The 26,290-nt window shown below is 41.1% G+C and overlaps 1 protein-coding gene across 9 annotated transcripts in view; it reads right to left on the bottom strand.

Moving 5' to 3' along the window:
- Nucleotides 1-384: 384 nt before the first annotated feature.
- Nucleotides 385-26,290, bottom strand: part of MAPKAPK3 (MAPK activated protein kinase 3) — a 134,877-nt gene continuing 108,971 nt past the window's right edge. For all 9 annotated transcript variants that reach the window (XM_075053346.1, XM_075053348.1, XM_075053352.1 and 6 more), the window contains 9 exons: nucleotides 15,552-15,691; nucleotides 14,638-14,702; nucleotides 12,376-12,455; nucleotides 10,487-10,613; nucleotides 8,908-8,983; nucleotides 8,607-8,731; nucleotides 6,472-6,557; nucleotides 3,675-3,755; nucleotides 385-2,201 (listed from right to left, as the gene is read on the bottom strand). In XM_075053346.1, the coding sequence (XP_074909447.1) occupies nucleotides 2,043-2,201; nucleotides 3,675-3,755; nucleotides 6,472-6,557; nucleotides 8,607-8,731; nucleotides 8,908-8,983; nucleotides 10,487-10,613; nucleotides 12,376-12,455; nucleotides 14,638-14,702; nucleotides 15,552-15,691 (939 nt within the window). In that variant the 3' untranslated portion in view covers nucleotides 385-2,042. The remainder of the gene's footprint in view (nucleotides 2,202-3,674; nucleotides 3,756-6,471; nucleotides 6,558-8,606; nucleotides 8,732-8,907; nucleotides 8,984-10,486; nucleotides 10,614-12,375; nucleotides 12,456-14,637; nucleotides 14,703-15,551; nucleotides 15,692-26,290) is intronic.

The raw sequence follows: 26,290 nt of genomic DNA, 5'->3' as shown, positions 1-26,290 counted from the left end.
GATAAAGGGTCTAAACGTGGATCTGGGTCTAATCCCAACTGTTGTACCCTGAACATGTCACAACTCTTCATTTACCAGTAGTGAATAATATTTGCATAATTCATAGGAGTAATATGATAAAATAAATATATACAGGACATGGTATAATCATAGCGATACCTACATAAACATGAAATAATTTTAAAATACATCTTTGCAGAGATTGATATTTGAAAACAAACCCCTGTAATCCTAAAAAAATGCTCAAAGGTAGGTAGCCTTTGAATGTGGACATCATTGAACACTTTCCTTCTCCCCTTTTCCATCACCTTCAACACAGATGTACCCCACAAAGTAGTACAAACTCCGCAACATCTCAATAAAAACAGGGATGACAGGAGGAAGGAATGTTATAACATGATTTATTAAAATCAGTTTATAAAACGCTAGGACCAGTTCACAAAGAAGAATGGAGGTCTCATCCAACACTTTGAAGATGGAAACAGGGCTCCCTGGTCAAGGTCCAAAGCCTCAAGATGATCTTTTTTGGAGGTAACAAGATGTACGTGGCAGTCAGATCTAACGATTTGGATCCTCTCTGGAGCCCTGTTTTCCTTTTTGTCTTTTAACATTCTTCTGAGCCCATTAACACACCAGTAACTCTGTGTGCCTACCACAAAGTAGTTTTTGCCTGCATCACTGGAAGCACGTAATTTTCATCCTAGACTCTGGTAATACTTTCACAAATATTTGCTTCACTTCAACTAAAAAAAATCCCAAAATACAGCGAGAGGAAATATTTTGATCACAAAATAAAACAAATTAGCAAACCAAGGCTAGGATCCCATAAAACATGAATTAGAATAGGAAAAAAACAATGGGTGGATATACTTATAGGTAATCTCCCTTAGGTGGCAAAAATCTTTGGATCCAGAAACACTGACAAAACACTGCAAATAAAGTCGCATCCTCCCCCTCCCTGACCCCAGGAAACAAACCAACGCCAGCACCCCAAAATTTGCTACAATCAGCACATCTTAGGCACGGGATCTGGAGATAATTACCAGAAGGGATGCCGGCAGACACCAGGGTCCATTCAGAGAACATGCATTTGCCACTTCATCCTGAATTTCAGAAGTCTCTCTTCTAGAGCAGTCTCTTGTAAACAATTGCATGTCCAGTTGCACTCCCTAGAGGCTGTGGATCCAAGAGGAACAGCAATATTCTCTGCAGGATACTTTCAACTAATTAAATCCTTATTAAAATCCTTCACATAAAGTACTGTTTCAATTAAAAACATTACAAGAGAGGGATCTGACAGTGGCATAGACACGACATAATGGTTACAGTTTAGAAAACCTACATGTTACCAAATGAGAATCCATGACAAACTCAAATCTTCACAGAATACTACATGAAGACTTTATGAAAATGGAAATGTGTGGATGCTTTTTCCTGTAACAGGAATAACTCTAGTATTTAGGTGATATTCTGTAACTACAGGAGGTAAGTTTGGACACATTGACTATTACCAATTCTAACATGAAATGCCATCCAGATGCATCCATAATAGAACTGCACCTGTGCTACTCATATAAAGAACAGTGACATTTTTCTCCTTTCTCAGTACTCATGTTTGAACTACTAAAACACTCCTAGCAGAACACTTGGCATTTTTTTCTATTCCCAAGTTTAAAACCGTAGCAGAAGTTACTCTTGTAGATGGCTGTTAAAGCCTCAGTGCATTAGTATGCTGAGACTGCCTCCTGTTCTCTCCTCTCGTCCGCTACAGTTAAAGCCAAAACAAAAACCCGTAACGTTTCTGGTATTACTGTACCTTCCCTAGCAATATGCAACAGAATCATGTCATATACATTAGTCTTTAAAAGCAAAGCCCTGATTCAAGTTATAAAAATGTAATAATCTTTCACACTGCTCCCTCTTTGCAGGATAGCTTCTTCACAGTCTCATTGCCTTTGTGGTATGGACCGAGTTATTCATACTGATTTTAAACTGTTCCTTTTAACTTTTACCCTCCACCCACAGGTCCTTGGCTTCTCTTCTCATTGGTTATTGCACCCTGGGGCTGCAGAAGAGGTGGCTGCCTGCTTCTGCTTCTTACGGCGTTTATTCAGGAGGCGGTTGTTGGATGTTTTCAAGTCTTTGATTTTCACCTGATCATAGTCCACCCTCATGGTTGCCAAAGCACTGGTCATCTCCTCCTGAAACCAAGGAAGCAATTTATTGAAAAACCCGAGGCAGAGAGCACACAGCCACCCCACACTACTACCAGGAGATGAACGTACAAAAAGGAACCCACTGTTACACTACAGCCAGAAATAGCTGAGCCCTTTCTGCTGCACTGGACTATGACTAAAGGCTTCGTTCTACTCATGGACTCATTCAGGAGGAGCCATTCACACAGTGTTTCATATGTGAGCAAGCAGGACTGCACTCCGCTGGCCTAAATTCCACCATGTCTCTATGCCCAGCATTTCTTACTGGTTGGCTCTGGGCCTTCACCAGAGGCCTTCACCTTCCTGCTTTCCTTGCTCTGTTACCAAACTAGGTTAGCAGGAACTAGAATAAAGAGTCCACGGAAAGTTGTTTAAAAGTATGTGCTTCAAATTCACACACTTCCTTAGTCTGAATTAATGTTTAAGTGCAGGCAAATTTTAAACTTTTTAATAAGGTTGTGAACAAAAATCTGCTTAAGTAAATGAATGTCTAGGCACTTAGTTCAGCAAAGGAAAAATGATTAATTGTTATGGGAATGTCAGTGGCCCAAGGGAATACCTCTGGGACCTATACAAAGCACAAGTGTAAGGAGTTCTCAGAAACATGGAAATGAGGAAGGCTAAGTGAAAATATCTGTTTGATCTCTGACTCGGGAGGCAAGCGTTGCCTAGGTCCTATGAAATTTTACTACTACATAGCTCAACAGCTGAGACTATACATCAGTAATTTAAATAAAATCAGTAATCAGTAAATACACTACAGGAATGTTGCAATTATCAAAATGCCAAGCATTGTTAAGTGTAGAAAATTCAGAATTAATTGTAAAAGCATGCCAACCTTATACAGGCCAGCAGGAAAGAGTTAAGGCTTGCAACAACTTTTAGTCTGCCCTATAGTTTCACTTTGCAGGAAGCATTTAACTGTCATCAGTGCAAACAGTAGGTGAGGCACCTGGTCAGATGAAGGGAAAGACAGATACATTCTTTTTCTGCCCCCCTGCCAAATGTCATAACAAGACAAGGCTAAGGTTATTTAATGTTGGTTTACAACACAAGAACAGAGTAGAAAAACAGAATGCAGCTCAACCCTCCCACCCTGTCCTCCTACATTTTCATCGTATTCTTCACTATAATGAACTTCGCACTCCCTCAACACTGTCCCTTTTCCTCTGTGGTTACATACAGTGGCTCAGCAGATAGCATCATTAATACCTTTGATCATAAACATCATCTTTGTTGATATCTGGCACAGCTATAAGGCTGTCAGATGAAGCTCACGTAGCATTCTTTTTTTAAACAGTTATCATACTGTTCTAACCAAGACTGCTCATGCTTCCCTTGTTTAATATGGTTGTATACGAAATAGCCATAATCTTCAAGGAAATAAGCATATGCAGAGAAGCCAGCCCATCTAATCTCTTATCAGACCTCGAGAAATCTGAACTATGATTGACTTACTTTAACTTCATCCCAGTGGTCTTTATCCTCTTGCAGGACCCGTGCAGTATGAAGAGGAGTTGGTGGCACTGCCATTGATCTCTGAGAAAAGGGAAAAATACCAAAAGAAGTGTTCTGCAAAATCACATTTGGGAAGTGACTGCTTGCTCTTCTATGTGTATGGAGGGCATAAAACTTTATCTACTGTCCTTTGGTGGCCCTCATTATTCATGCTTCCAGTCACTCCACAATCAAATTTATTTGTGAGGTAGAAAAGGACTATAGTCCCCACATGACAGCATCTTTAAAGAACAAAATGAGAGAGAAATCAGTGCTGAGTTTCTTTCACTTTGCTCCCTTCCAGTCCAACTGATAACCCTGTGTTGGATAAATTTTTATGTACATTTTAGATTTTAACTGTCATTTCACTATTCATTAGTCAATGTTTTAAAGTGGTTAACTGGACCTTTATCTTCTAGGATTTGTCATAGGAGAAATTTTCTTGTACATATACATTAGCTGAGATTACCAGTTCATCGGATTGTAAGTGTGCCCAAAAGAGGAAATTATACTGTTATTCAGAGGAAGGTACAGTTCAAAAGACCGTGCATCACCTGAGATGCTCTTCCACATAAAACTGAGATCTATGCTCAGCTGCCATGAAAGATCAGTAGGTACTTTAAATTAGAATAAAGTACAATTTCTAAAGCACGAAGCACAGTTCCCTAGCTAAATTCAGCAAGAGTCATGGTATTTCTTGCCAGTCCATAACCCAAACTATAATTTCATTTGGATAGTCTATCTTCCTTATGCTTTCTACCCACACTTGCTGTCTACTGCTGTGGCGTCCTACACCAGACACAGCTGCACGCCAACAAAGTCTAAGGAGATCCCTGTACATGTCATTGTAAAATAACCATTCCGTTGGAAGCAGTGCTTATACTCCACCAAGCTAACAGCAGCACTGCAGTACTTACAGAAGTGGAAGCAGAAATCATGACTCCTGCATCCTCTGGAAAAGGATCCTAGCTGGCCAAGGTATAGTTTTATCAAGTACAGCTGGGACGAGAGAAATGGAAAACCAGCAGACTGGCTTTAGTGGTGTCCCTGAGCAGGTTTTGAAGGTGCATGCCCTCCTATCTGCTGTGAGCTGCTACTTGTTAAAAAAAAATAATCTTATCTACAAGCTAACTAGAGGATTATGTGCTCCACCTAAACTGACAATTTTTGCATAGTCCACAATAATACTTCTGCCACCAATCTAATTAAAAAAAAAAAAAGAAGGAAAAAAAGGGGAGAGACAAGCACCCTCCTCTGCCGCTTGTGCAAGGTATCTCCCCATGCATGTTCCCACTTAGGGATTTAGGAGAAGGAAGAACACAGACATTCACTATGTTGGTCTTTCCGTCTCCCTCCCTCTGCCTCATGGGAACAATAGGTACAGCAGAAGAAAATGCCAACCTGCAGCTCCTAGAGCATTATTCCAGGAATGGTATTCTAGCATGGCTCTTTGGTGCAGCAGAGTCTATAGACCTTGTCTCTAATCTCCTCCTTATTAATTGGTTATATGCATATTTCAAGTAACATGTGTCGCTGTAGGTGGTAGCTTCCTTAGCTATTAGGCACTCATTCTGTGAAATTCATCGCCTGCTGACTTCTGAAACACCTCCTTCTTGGGTCTTCAAACACTTAAAGCTGGAGGTATTTATTCTGAACAGTGATTACATTTTTATTTGCTTAAAAAAGACTCAGAAACATTGTCTAGATTCTGTTCTAGTTCTACAGAGTCTTTGCAACCATAATTTCTCAGCTTTCACAACTCCAAATGAAGACATCTATCTACTTTATCAGGATGTTATATAGCTACATTTCTATATGATTCTAAGGGCTTTCAGATCTTCAAACAGGCATTATAGAAATGCTGACTATTCATCATGCCTCTGTTTCTGCTCCTTCCTCTGAGGATCAGCATAGACAGAGAAAGCACTATGGGAGAAAAGGGTGTTCTACAGTGCAAGTGATTCTGTTCCTGGCTGATGATGTTTTGGGCAGCGAGAACAAGACTGGTGTCCTTTTAGGCACAAATATGAGAAGTATAATCTATTCTTCTGAGTAACCTACAGAGCAGAGATGATATCCTGAAACTCAGCCTGGTAACTCCTGGGATTCTTGTCTCTTGTTCGAAATAATTAATACTGTATTATTATTTTTTTCTTTTTTCCCCAAAATATTTTTTAAGGAAAAGTAAATTCAATCAAGTCATAGAATGAAACCTGAACTGGGAACATTAATAGCATTGTGTGCCACCCTATCTGGCAATCTCTTACAGGGCACTAAGCCGAGACCCTTGCTCCTCCCCCACGTATTTCCAAACTCTGCCAAGGATGAGAATTCCCACTAAGCATAGGACTGTGTTCACACTAACACAGCTATGCACAATGGTGCCTGAGACCACTAATAATAGCTCTCTTTAAATCCTGCACTGATGAAGTAAGTACATACAGTTTATTTTTATATTTTTAAAGAGAGTAACACATGCATATGCTGCAGAGTCAACAGTGACTGCCTGCTCACAGAAGATATAGATACATTCAGCTCTTGCTTCCAAGGAAGCTATTGTGGGTGTCTCTCTTTGTGTGTCCTCTGGTAACACCAAGAAGAATTGTGGTTCTACAGGCAGGTGACCCTCTGTGGAGGGCACAGTAGGTTAATTAAGTTATTAACAGTAATCATCATCCTTGTCTTGCTGTGCTATGTGGAGCTACATATAAGTTCTGCATGTAAGAATTCATCTTGTAAAAAGAGATATGAAACTCACATTAATCCAAGGGTGATTCATAAATTGAGAAACTGTCATCCTCTCTGTTGGGTCAGTCTTCAGTAAATGGCGAATCAGTTGTTTGGCTGAAAAACAGAACCAACGTGGCATATTGTAGTCTACTACTTTGTTAGTAGAACACAAAGACCTGCTGAATGAAGAAAGATAATTTTGCAGAACTCAAACCACCTACCTATTGCTGTTACCATGTTAAGAAGCCATATACAGTGTGGTAGGTTACTATGTTCAAAGAGGTAGAACATGAAAACATCCAACACAAGGTAAGAAGGAAAGACAGAGGATTGGGGATTCCAGCTATGCTATCTACATCACCAAACCAACTGTTTTGAGAGCAAGCAATTGAGAAAAAGAGAAACATAGCAACAGAAAGCTGCCAAGCTGCCTGTCTGAAAGATGGCAACAAGCTTGGCATTATGGGCTGAATGAATGCAGAAGGTGATGTTTTGAGAAATGATGGAAGACAAAAACTAACTAGCACAGGCTGTGGGGAAAAAAAAAAAGGACAATAAACTTTCCTTTGACAACTGAGAGGCCACTAAAAGGACAACAAAGTCAAAGAAATGGATGGCACAAACAGACTTTGCAGCAGCTTTCTGTGAATATGGTATCTGCCAAAGCAAGAGTACTAAGTAACTGAGATATGGGATGATGAGACTCTAGACAAGTTTCATTAACGCAGGCAGACAGACTAGAAACACTGCATCCAGGGACGTTATTTAGAAAGACTTACACATAACTTCCTGGGGGGAGCCTAGAAAAACTTCTGAGTAAGAGTTCTCTTTTAGAAACATCAAATGCAAGATGACTAAATGCTTGTAAGAAGCTGCCAGAGGTACAAGTTGAGACTTTAGTTTGTCGAGAGAGGCTGCAAAGGAGTTTTACAGTAGAGATTACCTGGTGTCTAAAATGTAGAAGGAAACAAAAGGAGGGGACCACAAACAGAGCCTGTTAAGATGATTACAGGAAGCTGGAGGGGAATTTAGAGGAATCCTCCATAGATGATGCAACGACAGAATGATTAGATAAAGAAAACCATGACAAGAGCAGTAAAAAGGAGGGCTAAAAGAAGTAGTTTGCTGAAGGTGCCTGATCAGCCTAAAAGAATACACATAAACTAGCTGATCTTAGTAGATTCAAAGGTAGAGGGCACCTATCTTCATCCAGGCAAGCATACAGAAACCCTACAAATTTTTTAAGTGCATGTTCTCTCACCAAGCTCTCCGAGCATTTTAGTAACTGCTGTAATATGAACAAGACCCAAGGCAGACAAAATATTAAGCCAGAAACTCATAAGTAAAACATCTTCCTTATTAATGTTCAGTAATCTATGCTGCACACGCAGCCACGAGATCCAATGAGGGGCTGAAATACCACAGATCACAGTATTATCCAACGATAATTTGTTATTGCTAAACAGCAGACAATAACAGGATGCTAGCAACAGCAATATAAAGGGCTTGTTAGAAAAAAAGATGTGCCCAGAGGTTGCTGACCTTTTTCTCTGACGGGTAGGTGAGACTTCCAGCTTATGAGACTGCTAGAATAAGAGGGAATCAAAACTGTCCACTTTCAGGACACTGGTTTGAGCCCATCCAGGTCACAGCTGAACAGCAGCAGCTTTTGGTCAATGACTTACACCAAATAAATTGTTGACCTTGATTTAAGTGGTGGCTGGCAAGTTCCCACATCACAAAAAGCTAGCATGAAAACTTGCCATCCTTGCTGGCTGTATCACTAAGGAGGGCAAAGACTGAATGAGTTCTTAAGACAGTTTGCCTTTCTTCCAACTCAGCTTGCATTACAGCTGTCCTGGCAGTTTCCTTTCTCAGGATGAAAGACTGTTGTTTCCAGAGGGTTTAATCTCGGCATTCACTAGCACTAGCTGGATTTTGAAAGAAAGTTTTTAGTAGTCATTTACTTTCTGTAGTACTTAGGTTGCTGCCTAGTATGTAAGTTCCTAGTTGTTCTCTCTATCACCTTACAAAAAATTAACTTAAATTCTAAAAGAAAGGGAAACAAAAACTATGACAGGTCTTTAGAAATAGCCTCTTGTAAGCACTCTACCACTGCACAACACCGTGCACATACCCATCAGCAGCAGTGAGCATTGTTACCTTCCTCTGATACTTCAGCCCACTCTGGATTGGGAAACCCGTATTGCCCCATCCGAATTCTTCTCTTCATCCCTGGAGAAATGGCTTGACCAGTGTTTGAGTAGAATGGAGGGAACCCACACAGGCTGTAAGAGTGGACAGAAGAACTCTCAGAACTAGGAAAGTCCTTTCATCTCTTAAAAAGTGCCATACAAGCTTGCCTTCTGCAGGTTGCATGATCCTAGTGGCTAATTACTTGTAAGCGCAGATTTAACAAGATGTGTCCTTTTTCTGTTCATCAAGCCTCTTTCCAAATACTTACAGAATATATGTGATGACACCCAACGACCACATGTCACATGATTTGTCATACTTCTCAGGGCCAAGGACTTCTGGCGCTGAAGAAGATTAAAACCAGAAATTAACAGAGTACCAGATATTTCCTTTCAACTCCATCACCTTAAAAGTAGCAGCACACTTCAACAAATATCGGAGGCATTAAAAAAATGCAACTCACTGCAGGAACTGGGTAGTATTTTTTATTGACAAGTTCCTAAACACATATAATGTAGCTTTAAAAAAGAGGAACAGAGCTGGCAAAATGCCCCACTCTTCACCTTAGTGTCTCTCTGCTCAAGAGAGCACTAAGATTACAGAAAAGCAGAAAAAGCTATAGCTAAATGTGTACAGAGAGACACCGCACTGAAAGAGGCAGGAGCATATGTTCCAGAAATCAGAACAGAAAGGACCTACTTGAGCTGTGATAAAATTTTGAACGATACCTAGGTGGAGTGTGTTTAGCTCCAGCAACTACAGAGCACTGTATTTTTCTTCAGCCTCCAGAGCATTGTATTTTTTCACTAAGTAACAAAATTAGAGAGATACATTTAGAGGGGATTTTTCTTTTTTTTCCCTGAGGCAGGTGAACTGACAGAGAGTTTGATTTTGTAAGGAAAATGATTCTCTAAACATATGAGCAATCATGCTGGTTTATAAAAAGGTGTTGAGAAGGAAAACATCAGCTTGTTTGTATACAAATATAAAGGCATAAAACCACATATGCGTAAATTCCTTACTATTTTATCACTAATCCCAGCTAAAAATATAGAAGAAAGCATCAGCAAAAAATACTGGTATCTTAATTATCTGCTAACAATTAATAACAATATCTTTCAATACAAAAAACTTACATCGTAGAAGAGAACTAATTCTTCCAAAAAATTAAGCCCTTTTTCCTCCAAAGACATTTTAAGCGTGGACTGTCTCAGTCATACCATGTGGTGAATGACTATTAACTTAAAGACCAAAAGGGACGTACTCTAAAACAAGTGCATAAAGGACAGTCTACTGTGGCATTCATTACACAGTGCTCTGTCTTTGGACAAAATGCAGGCAAAAATTCAGCTGTGATTAAGTCGCATTGGTCTTTTATTACTAATTCCTCCATTTGCGAGCTTTAAGAAGCTTTACAGCTGAGGCAATACTCTCCCTGTTCTCTTTTATTGCATTAGTTGCATTAGTTAAGCTAAGGGAAGTTTTGCAAGGAAAACCCCAAATAATCACGAAGCTGAGTTCAAATTATGGCTTTTATTGCATCATTCAGAGGAAACATCAGGATTACTTCAAGTGTAATCAGAAGCAACATGTTCTATCTCCTTGATCCTTATTTGCATCCCCTGTTAAGGCTGTTTCCTCTGCAACCAAGGAAGAAAGCAGGAGCACTGAACTGTACTGGAACCAGACTAGGTTCAGATTGGATCCCAGTTTAAATTCTGCAGGCTTCCTCTTTGCATTACATCCACAATAGAGGATTTCCCATCTCTTCCTACAGTCCACAGGCCCACTATAAGGGGAGGGATGACAGACTGAAACACAGAAGAAATGCATCTTGGATAACTTACCCACATAATAAGGAGTGTAACAGGGGGTCTGCAGCGCATTTTGTACACTGGTTTCTTTGGCAAAGCCGAAGTCTGTGAGTTTGAGTACAGTATCCTTCTCTTTAGATGTGTAAAGCAAGTTTTCAGGCTGAAAGGCCACCAAGAGAAAGGATAAACTGGACAATGAAGAGATGTCTCTAGTGAGCTGAAAGGTCAAACCATTCCTGCGTGCCTGGATCACCACCAGCATCTGGGTCTTCTTACTTCTCTCACATCCCCACTATACCATGCAGAAAGTTCCCTCCCAACATTTTTGCTCAGACTAAGGATCAACATCCTTCTCAACATGGTATTTAGGACAGCAAATCACAAGACTCTCATGAGGTCCCATGGGCATCAAGTCTGGCTTCCTGAACCTCTCTCTAGTTCACTGCACTTACTAGGATTGTTCTGTCTGATCAACACCAGTTGATCTGACAGCACTCTCTACCACACTCAAGTAGCTGAGATAGAAGACAAGAGAAGTCATCAGGCAAACTCTCTATGAGCAACTGATATAACCCTGTCAGAATTAACTGATACAGACACAGTCCTCTTCCAGCTCCCCCCTCCTCTGTCTCCTGAAACCTGAGTTAATTCCAGTCTTGCTCCACACTCCATAAAGGCTCTCCAAAACCAGAAATGGCACAGAGGGAAGTACAAGCTCTTGTGCACAGGAACAGGGACAATGGCACAGCTGCAGAATCTGCAGTTGTTTGAAATTCTTTTCCAGTTTCTCAGTCATAAGGAAGCTATGCCCTCTTTCACACTAGTGTTTAGGGACATACAGAAGGAGGAAGGGTTTGAAAGAAAACAGGATTTAGGATCTATTAAACAATTTGAACCATTTCTATGTTAGTTCACTAAGTGTGTGTTGGGGGTCTTTGGGGCTAAGCACTTCAGTTTCTGTGCTGGTGATAGGCAATGGCACATAGCTCCACAAAAGTGAATACATTTTCAGTCTCTTAACTGTTAAGTCATTCTCTGATTCCCACCTAAAGAACCCTCAAACATACCCCTCAGTGACACCAAGCAATGGCAGTTCTCCCTCCAGCTAAACATGCAGAAGCATCTGTAGAAAATTCACAAACTCAGAACTGCAGAATCAATCAGATGCCTCAGTCTATCATTATGTGACCTGCTCTCCAGCACATTCCATCACACTGCCGTATCGCTGCGCTAGAAATGCCTTGTTGCAGCTATCTTGTCTTTGCTTATGCTGTGCACTTTACAGAATGAAAACAAAATACAATACTACAAACCCTGTCAAATCTCTATGACAAGATATGTGTACAAACTTTAGCTAGTAAAACACACTGTTCCACATGGTAGTAACTGAGATCTTCCCATTTTCTGCAGTAATTATATATACTATTGAACTGAGTTGGATGCATGGAATTGGTATTATTCCTCCCATATATGCAGTTTCTCCTGTTTCTGAAGGGGGGGTTGGTGTTTGTTTTGGGGTTTTTTTGTTGTGTTTTTTTTTTTTAGGGAAGTATGATTCTGAAACCCAATAACTGGCAAAGACTACATAGAGATACAGCATCTAGTATAAGTTCACTTCAGGCAGTGTTATTTTCTTGTTAATTAACTGGATTGCAAGTTGGTAGTACCTCTTTAATTAACCATCTGACTATCACCAGATTCTTCTGCATTCCATACACAACTGGAAGGCATTAGCATACATGAATATTCTGACCTTTGAGTGGTTGCAAACTAGTTGTGAACAGATCCCTTCTCACACTGGCAGAGGAATAGGAACACTCTGACCACCTGATTGTACTCCTAGTTCTATTTAAACCACCACTGCCCATTTATTTTTCTGCCTTATGCTCTTTTCTCCATGCCCGCACACCTTCAGGCCTCACCTTGACATCTCTATGGGCAATGTTCATTGAATGCAGATACTGGATGGCTGTTCCGATGTCTCTCATTATTTCAGAGGCCTCTATAAATACAATTTTAGAGAAAGGTCACATTAACATTCCCACTGTAACTCAGGGACATGCCTGGGAATGCTTCTGACTTACAAACAGCTTGCTAGAATACAGGGCTAGCGTCAAGACTAGAAAACCTAAAATTAGCCCTAACAGCTGTGTTTTGGTTTTGCAGGCAACCATACCCCCCAGCTCCGTGGCTGCTCAGCCCTCCTCCTGAGCAGACACTGCAACTGAACGGTTGAGACCCCTGCTTTTTATGAGCTCGTAAATTTGTGCTTTAATTTGCTCACCAGAAAAGCAGCAAGAGCAGAGCAGGTACGCAAGCAACATGCAAGACCGTGGAGAAAGAAGCCCCAACCAGGACATATCCCTGGTTGTCCAGGACATGTCCTTGGTTGTCAGAGACAGAAGTTTAACTTTCAGCTTCTAGTTCAGGGGTAATAGGAGGATCTAACAGATTTTCTAAAAATAGACCAACATAACAATATGATAATTTTAGGATAGGTCACATCTTCATTCCTCACTGTCTTTAGAAGTTTTTCCTCAGGAGAAACAAAATCAACAGTTCTATTCTGCAATGCCCAAACTGCCACCTTTGAAATAATATGTTTCTAAAATTTAACATAACTCCAGTGGGAAATTCTAGTGGTTGGTGAGTTGCCTTGCAACAGCAGTACTCTTGAAGATTGGAAGAGTTACAGAGGGAGAGATTTCAGAACAGGGAGGAGTGACATTCCCATTGTACTAAGTGAGCATTATATGACATCTCCACTGACAGGGAAACAGAATTGGCAACTTCAACCTGATCCTCTGTTTTCTGCACAGGTAGAAACCTCAGCTGCAGTAGTAAGAGAGAAGGTAGAAATTCTTGTACTGCAACCTGGAATCCTTTTTCACATGGCTTGAGATTGTGTAATTTCAATCTCAGGCAAGGAAAATCATAAGGTAGAAACATACCTCTTCTTCGGGGAAAACCTTGCACAACCTCCTTTTTCCTGGCCCAGGCCAAAGACCCTGGCTCCTAATGGGAAGTTGTGGCTGATACATAAACAGCCAGTGAACCTGGGGAATTCAGTGGAACAGGGCTCATTTATCTCAGGAAAGAATGAGCGTGGGGTTTTTTGTTTAACACTCCCAGATGATTTCCGAGTAAGTATTTAGAATGTTATACAATGGTATTTAATGTAGAAAAATCACGTTTTTAGCAGAGTGAAGTCACTAATGATCATGGAACCAGTTCTCCCCCTGGAATCTTATATTTTAGAGAGGAACAAATAAAATTCCTGAAAACGCTAATTTTCCCTACATGAGTCTCTCATACCACTGAAAGGATTCATCCCAGGCTAGGAAATGCAGGAACACAGGACCAAAAAAAGCCTGGCCTCTATACCAGACTTGTAAAACAGTCACAGTAATTTACAAGCTCAGGTGTAAATTTTTCTTCCAATCATTTTGTCACAATGCTAGTTACAAACACTAACATTTTTACTCCTGAGCAGAAACAAACTCTTGTCTGTTGTGAATGGGCAATGAGAACTGCAGTCAAGCACACCTGTGGTACTCTACAAGTAATAAATAGCAAAGACAATAAAAATGGCAAGACTATTCTATTGCAAGCTCTGTCACTGACTCATAGCAGGTCTTTAAACTTGCACATAGTCCCTATTACAGATGAGCAGGCTTGTTTACAGTGTGGCTAATAACACTTCCTTTCAAGTAGTACTTTAAAACCCTTGAATAAGAGATGTTTCATCAAATGTGATTTGCTTGTTATATTCATCACCTAACAGTATAGTTGCGCACAGTGATGCTGCTTGAGGGGCAGCCAGAAGAGAAATCACAGTAGGAGCTGAGTTGATCATGTTAGAGGTGGTCTGGCAGGAGACCAAGGACCAGAATAACAGAGGCTGCGGTGGTTCAGAAATGAAGAAGCTGAGCTGATTTGTATGAAGAATTTTCCTCTAAACCTTCTACATTGTGCCTGAACTCAGCCAATTCTGGTAATTCCCGACTTTCAGAAACTTTTAAAAATAACTGTTTAATACTGAGTTGGATTGAAAATTAAAAAAAAAAAAATTACAAACAAAAATCAAATCAAAGAAAAATTCCTGTAAGGTAACTAAGCAAGGGGACAGAGAAAGGGAGAAGCAATCTTTCACAAACTTTAAAACTAAACTTGTGATTTTTCACCTCTCTCAGTGAAAGCTTGATCTCCTCTCTCCTGGATCCTGCTAAACAGCTCTCCTCCCTCCATGCTGAAACAAAGAACACACACCCCCCCCCCACGTTACATAAGCAGAAAAGATCAAATTAACACCTGATCGTACATCCATATAATCGCACAGAACCATGGCAAGAACAGATCAGAAGAGACTACAGGCAGTCTCCTATGCCAATGCTTCCTAAACATCACACTCATTTGAACCAATGCAAAAAGCCATTCTGATATGGAATAAATAGAAAACAAAACAAGACCAAGGAGTTTTGATGCTTTCAGTTTAAAGTACCTGTCACAAGGAACATGACACACATAGTTGGGAAGTCAGGTACGCTGGCACTGGGAGGCTGACAGTAATCTTGTTTTATGTAGGGGTTGGAGATGAAGGAAAAAGAAAGAGGGAAGCAAAGATACTAAAAAGGATTATTAGTTTGTCGCCAGTGAAGACAACAATAACTGTGGTATTAGAGATCAAAGAGACAATAGGAAAAGTTAGAGTCAAAATAGTAGCAAAAAGGATCATGTCACATCATTGGATTTACATCTGAAGTTGGAAGCCAATCACAATCAAAGTGCATCATATTTGTAGAGACATATCTGTCAAGATTGTATTAATTAGTCAATGTTTTAATGAGGACAATTGTCATGGAGTACAAGGAAAATTTATTTTCTGATTAAGGTTCCTCATTCTTCCATCATTCAAGATGGCTGGAGCAGCTATACATTTCCTTAGCAGTTCCATAAAGACAACAAAAGGTTTGCTGTGCAAACCAAAATCATGCTGCTGAGAAAGCTCACCTAACTCTAATCTAAGACAGCACATTCTCCCATTCCCTCCATCCCCTCAAAGAGCAATGCTTCATGGGAAGCTGCTGCTGGTCCATACCATTCCATGACAATGAGGAGGCATCTCTTTCCATGGTGTATATTCTCATAAACATCCAGGACATGGACAATGTGGGGACACCCTGATGCTCGCCAATGATACTCTACTTCCTGACGGGCTTTTGGGTTGTCATACAGGAGCTGTAAAGAAACAGGAGAAAGCAATGTCAGTGAGCCAGCATCATTCTGCTTTAAATTGGCACCTACATGCATTTCAGCTCAGAGACGGTGGCAAAGGCTACTCTTAGCACTTTCTCCAGCCAAAGGATGCCAATCCATCACAAGACTTTCACCATCTCTGGTCTGTCCAGCTTCCTAGATTGAGGAATACAGAAAGAACAGGTGCCTTGGAACTGGAAGGACCTCGAGTGGCAGTGAGGAGAGATTTTGAATCTGAGATGGAGACAGACCTATCTCACCCACCTCTGGATGGGAAACAGCATTTTTTTTCCTACTTGTTTGCAGTACTTGCAAACAGAGGAGAATCCTGCTAAGGACAATAACCCTCCCACCTGACCCCCAGCTGCTGGGAGAAGAGATTTCTAGGTGCAGTGCAAATACTTAAAGTTCAGTGAGATTTAAAACAATGAGGATTTTCACACTGACTCTGAATGTGCTTCTTAAATACTACACAATTTCTGACCCCTTCAGGGTCAGAAAGGGGCCTTAGACTATCTAGATACTTGAACTTCTTTCTCTGCCTCATGCAAGGCCACTTTATTTTAAAGGCGCTAATCTCTAGAAGGGAGGCAAGAGCTCATCTTCCCTGATCCTGCAACCTCATACACAAGAAAAGTGTCCCTTCCCATCTGAAGGACTGCTCTGTATCAGACTTTGCAACTGAGCTTTCGTGCAACAGGGACACATTGCTGAATCATGCCTTTTCTTCTCTGCCTCATCTCTCTTGACACCACTAACACTTTGTGACAGAGACTCTCTCTTTACTGCACATTTATATGGTTCCTACACAATATGGTTGTGATCTGAGTTTGATACTTCATGCTCTATAGTAATAATCATCGTAATGATGGAGCAGCAACAAAACTGATGCTATATAAAGCATTGTTAAATGCATTGAGACAGAATAAAAAACAAGCAAAGAACAATCACCTCTCATCTATTCACCTTAGGAAAGGACTACAACAACTGTGGGGGAACTGTTTTCAAACAGGCAAACAAAAAGTATCGTTGTTGCGCTATTAGGCCTTAGCCTGAAGCTCTTCTAACTCATGTTTGCCATCAGGTCCCAGTCAAAACACAACTGCATGATAATTGCTGAAAACAAGTATTAACATGCAACCTGTCATTAGGGACCTATGATTCAGCCCAGGAAAATGAGATTGCTTTTCCATCCAGTCGCCAAGCTAAGGCACAAATGGTGTCACAAGCACCTCTCAATATCAGGAAACACATGATTTAAAGGTCACAGGAAGGAAGTCGCAAATTCTGATTTCTTTATAGACTCCAAAACAGACAATTTGCATCACTGGAAAAAAAAAGCTTACACTTCTTTGCTGTTTCAATGTCCCTTTCAGCAAAGCAGACACATTAACCTGGCAGGAAAGACCTGTAACATTTTATGAAATGCTGAGGAAGCTCTCAGGAACCACTGGACAGAAGGTAAGAGGCTTCTCTTCTTTTCCAGGCTGGGAACAGGAAAAGGGTGACAAGTGCTCCTCTGCTGAGTGCATATTTTTGTATTTTTGTGAAGCACAGAGAGGTTGCAGGAGGGGACAAGTGGTCTTGGGAGGGCTGCTGGCTCCTTAGCAGAATGGGCAGGGAGCCTCACCACCGTGACCACCCTGCAGGCTCCCTCAGCTCCGCTCCAAAGGCTCCAGCATGACACCAGACTTTCAGCAGTGTAAGGAGCTGAAGAAGCTTTCTTGCCAAGTTCAATGCCCTCACAGCCAACCTACTTCTTCCACCGCTGTCGTTCTGCACCCAGAGCACACCCTTTTGAGATCACTAACTATCCGCCTCTTCCTTCCTGCTCCAGCCTGGCTATGGCCTGATTTCCAACACAAATAACTTCCTAAAGAAAGAGATGGCTCCAATTCAGACAAAAAGCCCATTAGCGAGTCCAAGTGCAGTTGCTTTACTTCTTTCAGCCACGAGCCCATTCAGCAGCTTTTCCTTCACAGCCACTATGTTCTAGCTCAGTAGAACTGTCTATCAGCATTTTCCCCTCTGCCCTTCTGAATTTGGGCTGTTGCCTAGAGGTCTCTTTAAAAGTTCATTAAATTATGTGTGCAACAATAAAGCCCAAACACCCTCAGGACTAACCAGGCCATTTAGAAAAGCATTACAGCATTTACTGCTTGGATATTACTGGATTAATGCCACTTCTGAGCAGGATGCTTTAAAAACCCTCTCACCTATCCTGTGCTACTAATTAGACATAACCATTCTCTTTACTAATGTTAACTGCACTATAATCTGTGTATCTTGTGCTTGCACAGTGTGCAGAGATGTTGTTTTTCATGTTTGTACCAAGTGCTTATGAAAATTGTTTCACAGAATTGAATTCTCACTCTCTAAAGAGCTTTTACAAGGCATTTTGATACACACAAGGATGCTACAGTTTCTTTTCTCCACCCCTACAAGCAAGTTTCATATAGTCCTTGGTGCCACACTTAAATGTACTCATGTCAAGATGACACCTGGAGAAGCAGAGAAAAGGAAATGCAAAAATAAAGAGCAGATACACATACCAAGCAACATCTGATATATCAACCAACTGTTAACCCTTGGATTTCTCCTTCTGAGCCTTAAAAATAAATTAAATCTTTTCCTTATGTCTAAAACCAGAAGCCATAACTATACCTTTTAAGACATCTTACAGATGCAGACACATGTAAAATGAAAGCCAGGCAGGGTTGAAAGCACCAATTTCTACAAAGTTCAGGTGACGATTTAGAAACACAGACTAAAATTCTAACCCTATGGTTAAATTTAACAAACTTGCAAAAAACATAAATGGACATTCTGCCATATTCCTAAGCCTGAAGAGAGACTGTCCTTCTATTGCTGCAATAGCTTTGATAAGACTATGACCAGGCTCCCCTGACATTCTCCAAAAGCGCGGAGGTAGCTGTGAACAAACACAGAGTTTCAGATAAGTTTTCCAGCACTTCTGGTTCACACTGGTTTGAGGAAAGAGCAGCTTTGTCAAACAGTATCAGCTCAAGGAGCCCCCAGTCAGCCCCTAGAATTCCCACACAGTTCAGCTGAGTCACAGCTTGTCATGATGGGCTGTGGGCAGGATGATGAACCAGCCTAACTTCAAAATAGAGACAAACCCAAGAAACATGCCCCATCTCCCAGTTTTTCATTAAGTCAGATCAGTGATCCAACGCACAATGCACAGTAGCCTGTGTGGTCAGGCAACACAGTTTGGAACAGGAGCTGCATAGTAGAAAACTGTATTTTTTCCTGGAACTCAGCATTGCCGAACCACTGCCTAAAAGAAGCAGACGAAGAAAGTATTAAGTTATTCACAGTGAGATCAGCAAAAACAGAGGTGATGGAAGGCAAGAAGGTACAAGAGCTCTAGAGCCCTAACACCTAGTGATTCACACAACTCTTCTTGGTATCTGAAAAAGCTGGACAGGGAAGAGAACTGTGCCTGTTTCTGAGGAACAATGGGGCAGATGCCCGCAGACACTCCAGGATGCCCTGCTGATTTAGGGCCTGGGCAGTGGAGGGAGGCCTGAACTCTTTCAGTTCTGGGGTAATGGCCTAACTCAGGTTATCGAGCACCTGCAAAACAAATTCTAAACTGCAGCTTGGAAGGCCAGCTCTGTGAAATTTCTCCCTATGGAGAATTTCTTGATAGAAAAAAAAAAAAGGAGACTAAAAAGTGACACAATATCTTCCAATTGCTTTTCCATCGATTCAGTGTTGTGTAAGCAAGGAAGGATAGCAAGAACCCTCATACCTTAATGGTCTGATCTATACAGGAAATAGCCTTCTAAGGACTCCAGGGAGCGGCAAGCGATTTTCTGGACTCTGAAATTGTAACAATAGAGAGAAGATATCCATGGGCACAGGCATGAAACAGGCTGAGAACAGCAAGCAATGACTTCTCTGTGACTTTCTTTTTACTAGGCACTAGCAGATTACACAGATTACTATTACACCTGCTACCTGTTCCCTACACAGGGGATTAAGACCCCCACATATGTTTGGGGTTTTTTTTATTTACTTTAAACTTCAGCAACTCCTCCTAGTTCCAAACAGTTGCGGTGCTTGAATTAGAACTGTTACAGGCTCAGTTCTCATCTACTGCACATGCCACGTAAAAGCAGCATCTGACACTGCAAGCATCTTTTACTTACTTGCGCCAATTCCAGAATCTGAACTCTCCTTCAACAATCAGTTTTATAATCTCTACACTATTTTCCTCACAGGAAGGCTTCCCATTATTAAAACAAAAATGGGACCAGCAGAAACTTTCAGTCCTAGGGGCCCTCAACATGTAATACTGATATACAGGCACTTAAACACAACTTGCTTTATTTTTCTAGCTGGGAAAAAAAATGTCTCTGCTCAGGCATAAGTGGGTAAATGTCTAACTTCTTTTGCTTTCTTTTCTCTTTGCATGTAGCTGTTACAAAAATGCTGAATCCTACAAATAAGTCTTGGAATCTAAATTCACGCTGATGCACAGAAACTAACACCATTTGCTGCAGAGCAGCTCTTCTAGTCGTTCTTTATTCAAGAGGGTTTGATGGCAAAAGGAGGCTTGGATAATGTTTCTTTCATCTCCTCCCTCCCCTATGCTACAAAAAGAAGGGGGGGGGGGGGGAGAGAAAAAGAGCTATCACTATGGCTTTGGACATTTTGTCTTTTATTACATCCTGATTATTTGCACTACATCTATTAATTCAATGTTAACAATCTTTATCTGTTTCCAGATCTCTTCATAAGGGATAAAGCCATCCTTTGTGTTAGAATGCTAAAGGAATTGAAATTATGAAGGTTTTCTTCTTCACGCATCAGCACTGCCAGTCAGTCAAGCTGCAGCAAGAAGCATGTGTCTTTTTGCAACAGCAGCCCAGCAAGCAGGGAAATCCACACATGCAAATCTTGAAGAAAGCACTGCGTTTTTTCTTAAAATAAAAAAATAGAACACAATTCTGCTGGAATTATTTATTACTGAAGCATCAGTCTATAGAGAAGGAATAACACCAGGGTAGGAACAGGTAGTGGGTCATCACTAAATCTTTCACTTTTCTGCTTTTATTTCACATCCAGCTTAGGCTATTAGAAATTAAATCTGCTTGGAGGCTTCATTGAAACAAACTGTCATCCCGATTCCTGCAGAGCTGTCCAAGCTGCTTCAGAGTTGGCATTAACTGGCATCTCCATCAGTGCTCAGGTAGACAGTCAGTCCCAGCGGTTGGCTTCTCCAAGTTAATAATAGTAACAACAGTCGGGTAGCATGATTTTGCCACACTCCTGCCTGTGGTATCAAATCCTTTCGCTCAATCTACTGAGTATCAGGGTTTTACTGTCTGCACTGCAGGACCCTCCTCTATCCACCTCTTCTCTCCAGTCTTCCAATCTCTACTCAGCTTATCGTCTGAAATGGCAAAAGCTACAACAGATCTTTGGTATCTTGCCGGCACAAGCGAAAATGAAGAGGACTAAGAGAGGACTGCTTGCACATGGTGTCAGAGTCACACGCGGAAACCTATTTCCTGCTGACACACAAGGCTTCAAATTTCTTAAGCACACGTTTTAAGGGGAAAACAGGAGAAAGAGTAGAATGGACAAAGATAAAAAGAACAGGGTAACAGAGAGATGTGCTCTTTTGTAAGAGTTTGCGCACTGGACGTACAGCACATCCGCTGAAGAATTTAGCTCTCCGAGCACTCCTGCTTCTCCATCCCCAGAGAGTGTACACCACATAAATATTATTTTCTCCAAGCCTCTCTCCTGCAGTGAATCAACTAGGTCTCTCAAAAATAACTTTGGTGTGGTTCTGAATTTTATTTATTGTAGCAGTATTCAAATCACCACCAGGCACTCAATATGACTCTACAACCTGAGGTAAATAAATGAGACGTACCACTATTAATTCTCTAATTACACATGCATCTAACCATTCACTCTGCAAAGGTCAACTGTATTTGTTCATAAATGCTAGTGGAGATATGGCAAATACAACTGAAATGGCAAAGCAGTAGACCAGTATACATTTCAAAGGTATCCCCTTGCACATGCGAGGTTAGCATGAATGACAGGCACAAAAACCAGCAAAAAATGCCCATGAGGAAAAGCTACTGTCCTGATAAATACTCTTATAATATTACTTGAATCTATTTGTACTGCAGTGCCAAAAGTATGCAGCTGTACATTCAATACTATGGGGTATATATAGATTTAAATAAAAAGCATGCTATGTGTTTTGCTACAACCGTAAGATTACTTTGCATTTTAATACTGTGCTTGCTCTGCTGTGTGGATGGAAAAATAACTCCTACTGGCACCTTAAGATTCCAGTTATACTCAGTTGTGACAGGCTACAAACCAGCTACATGTGGCTTCTATTTTATTCAAAATATTGCAACTGTATTTTAAAAGAAAAATAAATCACCAACAGTTACTAACATGCTGTTAACAGACATGAACATCCTCAAAGGCTTCGTTATACAAGAAGGCCTAGAGATCCGCTCCTCTCTCTACCTTCTCCTTATGACAACTTCTACCAAAAACCACTGCTGTTTAGCCAGCACTGACAACTGCATTCAATACCTGCAGTCAATATTCAGCATCTGGGGAGACCTGCTGCAAATCCCTTTCCAAAACCCATACACACTACAAAACATCCTTTCTTTCCTGCATTCTTTAATATGTATATTATGACCATCTGAAATGAAACAAAATTGGGAAGTGCTCTAGAGGTCTTTCCACCCTTCATTTTAAAACCTCCTCTTTCTCCGGGGATTGGCAGAAATGCAGGATAAACAGGCAAGCCACAGGATTTGTGTTCACACTCTTTCCATGTCTGATCTTTGGTCTGTAGGACCTTGATATGGCTTTGCTCTGTGCTGAGATGCTCTTCTCTGCCAAAACCATCGTCTCCTTCCTCAGAGCAGGATTTTGACTGCAGTGCCTGCACAGACAGCACAGGACACCTGGCAGCTGTAGCACACAGGATGTTCAGCCTGATGTGCCAACATTGCTCTGCCTATAGCACACTCAGGTTACCAGCATAATGCCAAATTTTCCAAAACCTCATATGGCATATGGCATAAAACCTACAATAAACTGGGATTGGGATTAAAATAAAATAATCTGTAGCGCTACCACTATTTTTACTCTTTCTAAACTTCTGAGTTGACGAAATCTAAAATCCCAGATGAAAATTATGACACTTTTTACTTTATAGTTTCACTCTAGTGCCTGATATGAGGTTTGCCTTTGAAAAGGAAAAGAAAAAAAGAAGAAGAAAAACCCTCAGCAAAATCTGCACTCCTGCCAGCTATGAGTTCATAAATTCTGATAACAAGGATTCAGGTGACTTGGCTTCAGTAATTCATACATCTCGATCACTGGCTGGTCAAAAGTAATAGAACTTGTTTGTGAAGCTTTGCTGTTTAAGAAAATTCAAGCAGAACAAAATGCTGTGGCACCTCCTCAGATCATGAGCCCATCAAACTTTCCCTCTGCTTTGACTTTAGCTACTCACAGAACACTAAAACAAATTCAAGGCCATAATCTTGATCTTCTAGGTGTCTAACACCTTTATATGCTTGAATCAAAGCATAAAAAATACCACTTGAAACTTTGAGACATACACTATGGCCAACAATTTTGCTACCCTGCCATAGTGAAATTTCCCACAATGAGGATACATTGCCTGTACAGGAGTCAGAGCTGTGTTGGGGATCAATCTGAGACTGAGACAGATTTCCACAAGAACTATAGCTATCACAAAAAACTCTCCCATTTGTTTTTTTAAGTGCCAGTTTTATTTTCTTACCTTTGCCTTTCTCCTGTGCAGTGACTGTAATGCAGCAATACCGCCAAAAAACATACTAGCACTTTTCATTGTAATGAAATGGGATGGAATGTGTGTCTGCTAGGATGTGACCCTCTCACACGCTTCCCAATATTGACAGCCACAGTTGCTAAATTCCATTTTAACCACCCCTAAGATCTCCCCTCCCAATGATATGACATTTTTGTTATATATATATAGTCTTACACTTTTGTTTCTCTTAGAGAAAAAAAAAACCAAATCACGCAAAACCCCCCAACAACATTCCCGATTACTCTAGTAGCAATAGCCATTGGACTCTATGCATATTTTCCACAGGAAGAAGCAGAAAAAGCAAACATCACAGATGTTATTCAGAGTGCTTAATGCTCATTTCAATGCTAACCGCCATGAAACCCACCTGTACGGCACAGTAGGACAATGATACCAAGATTAGTGAAGCATGGCACACCTTTGTTGCAGCAGGATGTGGCAGAAAGCACAGACCAGAAAAAAGTAGTACTGAGAAGATCTAAGTCTGATGTTCCCTTTCCTAGTCTTCATGCTAATAAGCAGTATCAAAATTAACAGAGAAGTGATAATACTGAACAAGGTAGAAGCAAAAATTAGCAACATGTTTAATCTCATTAACCACAGATAACAGTAGCTCCAAGAGGAACCCGTGCTGCCCCCCAGCCTTTATCTATATTTCTTGCATGTGTGACTACAGTCATGAAGATTAAATCACTCAAGAACTCCCAGGAAGGATTTGACATCCTTCCTCAATACACAGAGGCTCTTCGGGGTGCATGCTGCATTCACGCTGTAGGCACTTTCCATGCATCTGTCTTTTTACTCTGCTTGGCACCCCAGCCCCACTTTTTGACAATTAATACCTTAATGAGCTTCCCCCCGCAACTGCAGCTATGTTCTCCTCTATGCCCCACCATTTGGTAGCAGAATTCAGAATGAAGGTACTGCCCTCTTATACTACTGCCCGCACACCTAAACTCCCTTTTAGCTGACTTCCTCGTTCCTTCCACATGAATTTAAGATTGTCATTCATGCATGCAAAGCTTGGCAATATGCCACTCCAGGCCAGTTATTTCTCATATAATGCTGTTCTTCTTTTCCACATTTCCTTCCTCTACACCCACATTCGTGCTTTCTGTCACATAACCTACCAGGCCAAGCAGTGTCTCTGTCTTCTATTGCACCACCTATCTCAAGTATTACTAAATCATCCAAATGCAAGAACCCAGAAATAAACAAAGAACTCTCAAATCTTCCTTCTCTTATTCCACAGGGCTCATCTACTGCTTTTAAGCATTACCTTAAAGGGGAGTCTTGCTAAATCCCAGACATCAGTGGCACTGACAGCAACTGTACCTCATGTCTCTCACAGAAGAGATACTGAGATTTCACCCAGTTCTTGGGAATCTAACTGGAGTCACTCTGGCCAGCATAATGTCAAACACTCACTCCTGAAAGCTGTCACCTGTGGGAACTTGACTTGTCTTCAGAAATAAAACAGAGCCCTAAAATCTTCAGCAAGGACATCTGTAAGATTTCTTTAGTCTTTCAAATCACTGCTATATGTTTTCACACTCAGGTCTGTGCAAGCTCTGCTGTTGGCATTTTCAAGCAAAGATCTATATCTATTTCTAAGTTACAACTCAGTAGATAGCTCAGTGTTGATGGTCAAAGGTTCATCAGGCATGAAGATCCCTGGAACTGCTTATTGTGTACAGCAAAGATATGACTGAGAATGGTGTGACTGCGAATGGAAACAAAACCATGCAGCATTCAGCAGAGGCTAGAAATGCAAAGGAAGCCATTAAGAGAAAGAGGAAAGTAAATTGCTCTCCTAAGACTTCTTGTGCTTATTTTGTCTGAATAAATATATTCTAAAGCCAGGTAAACTATTACATAGGAAAGGAAAGAAAAGAAATAAACTGGGGGAAGGGGGAATTCAACAGATGGAGTCAACATAAGCAAGTGACAGTGCAGTAAAACTGTTATTTATGTTGCAATTCTCATTGATTCATTTTGCTCTGTGCACTAGCTTAGCCACCCAGGGTTACAGCTCTGCTTCACCAGAACAGCATCAGAATCCAGCAATCAAAACCATTACTTTTCTCCTGAGCCCCACAGCACATGCCTGGAGCAGCTAATGCCTTACAGCACTCACTACTTGATTAAGTGCTCTTTAATATCCAGGATGCTGGAAAACACACACTTCCTAGAACACAGCTGGGAGCTGCCAGTTCATACACAGCCTAACAGTCCTTCCCAGTTCCTTTCAGAAACCTTCAAGAAACACCATACAAGCTGCCTTTAAGGAAGATCCCCTCACCACATAAATGGCCCATCCTTAATCTAAACCCCTTCTGAGCCACAGCTTCCCTTCTTCATCCAAACCTGTTCAGTTATTTGCCCAGCCCATCCAGACTCCCACCCTGCCTAGTTGAGCACCAAACCCCTGCAGGCTCTCCTTCAACAGCTGGGAACTTCTGCTAGCCCCCAGTAAGTCACTGCTCCCAGCTACTCGGGGCAAGCAGACCTTATTTCCCCTAAGTTCCAGAGGGCAGGGAACATCTTTCCATTTTGCTGCCCACTTTATTTCAGTTTTTAGCCACCTAGCCTCGCTCTAAAGATTTTCCCTATACCAGGATACACAGTGGAGTGAGAGGTGGGAGCAGAGGGCTCTCTTGCCAACACCCATGTTCCATTTCTTTGACAGATGTTAGAGA

This window comes from Buteo buteo, chromosome 21 (assembly GCF_964188355.1).
Source record: "Buteo buteo chromosome 21, bButBut1.hap1.1, whole genome shotgun sequence".
NCBI lineage: Eukaryota > Metazoa > Chordata > Aves > Accipitriformes > Accipitridae > Buteo > Buteo buteo.
This window is presented reverse-complemented; position numbering and strand designations above follow the sequence as displayed.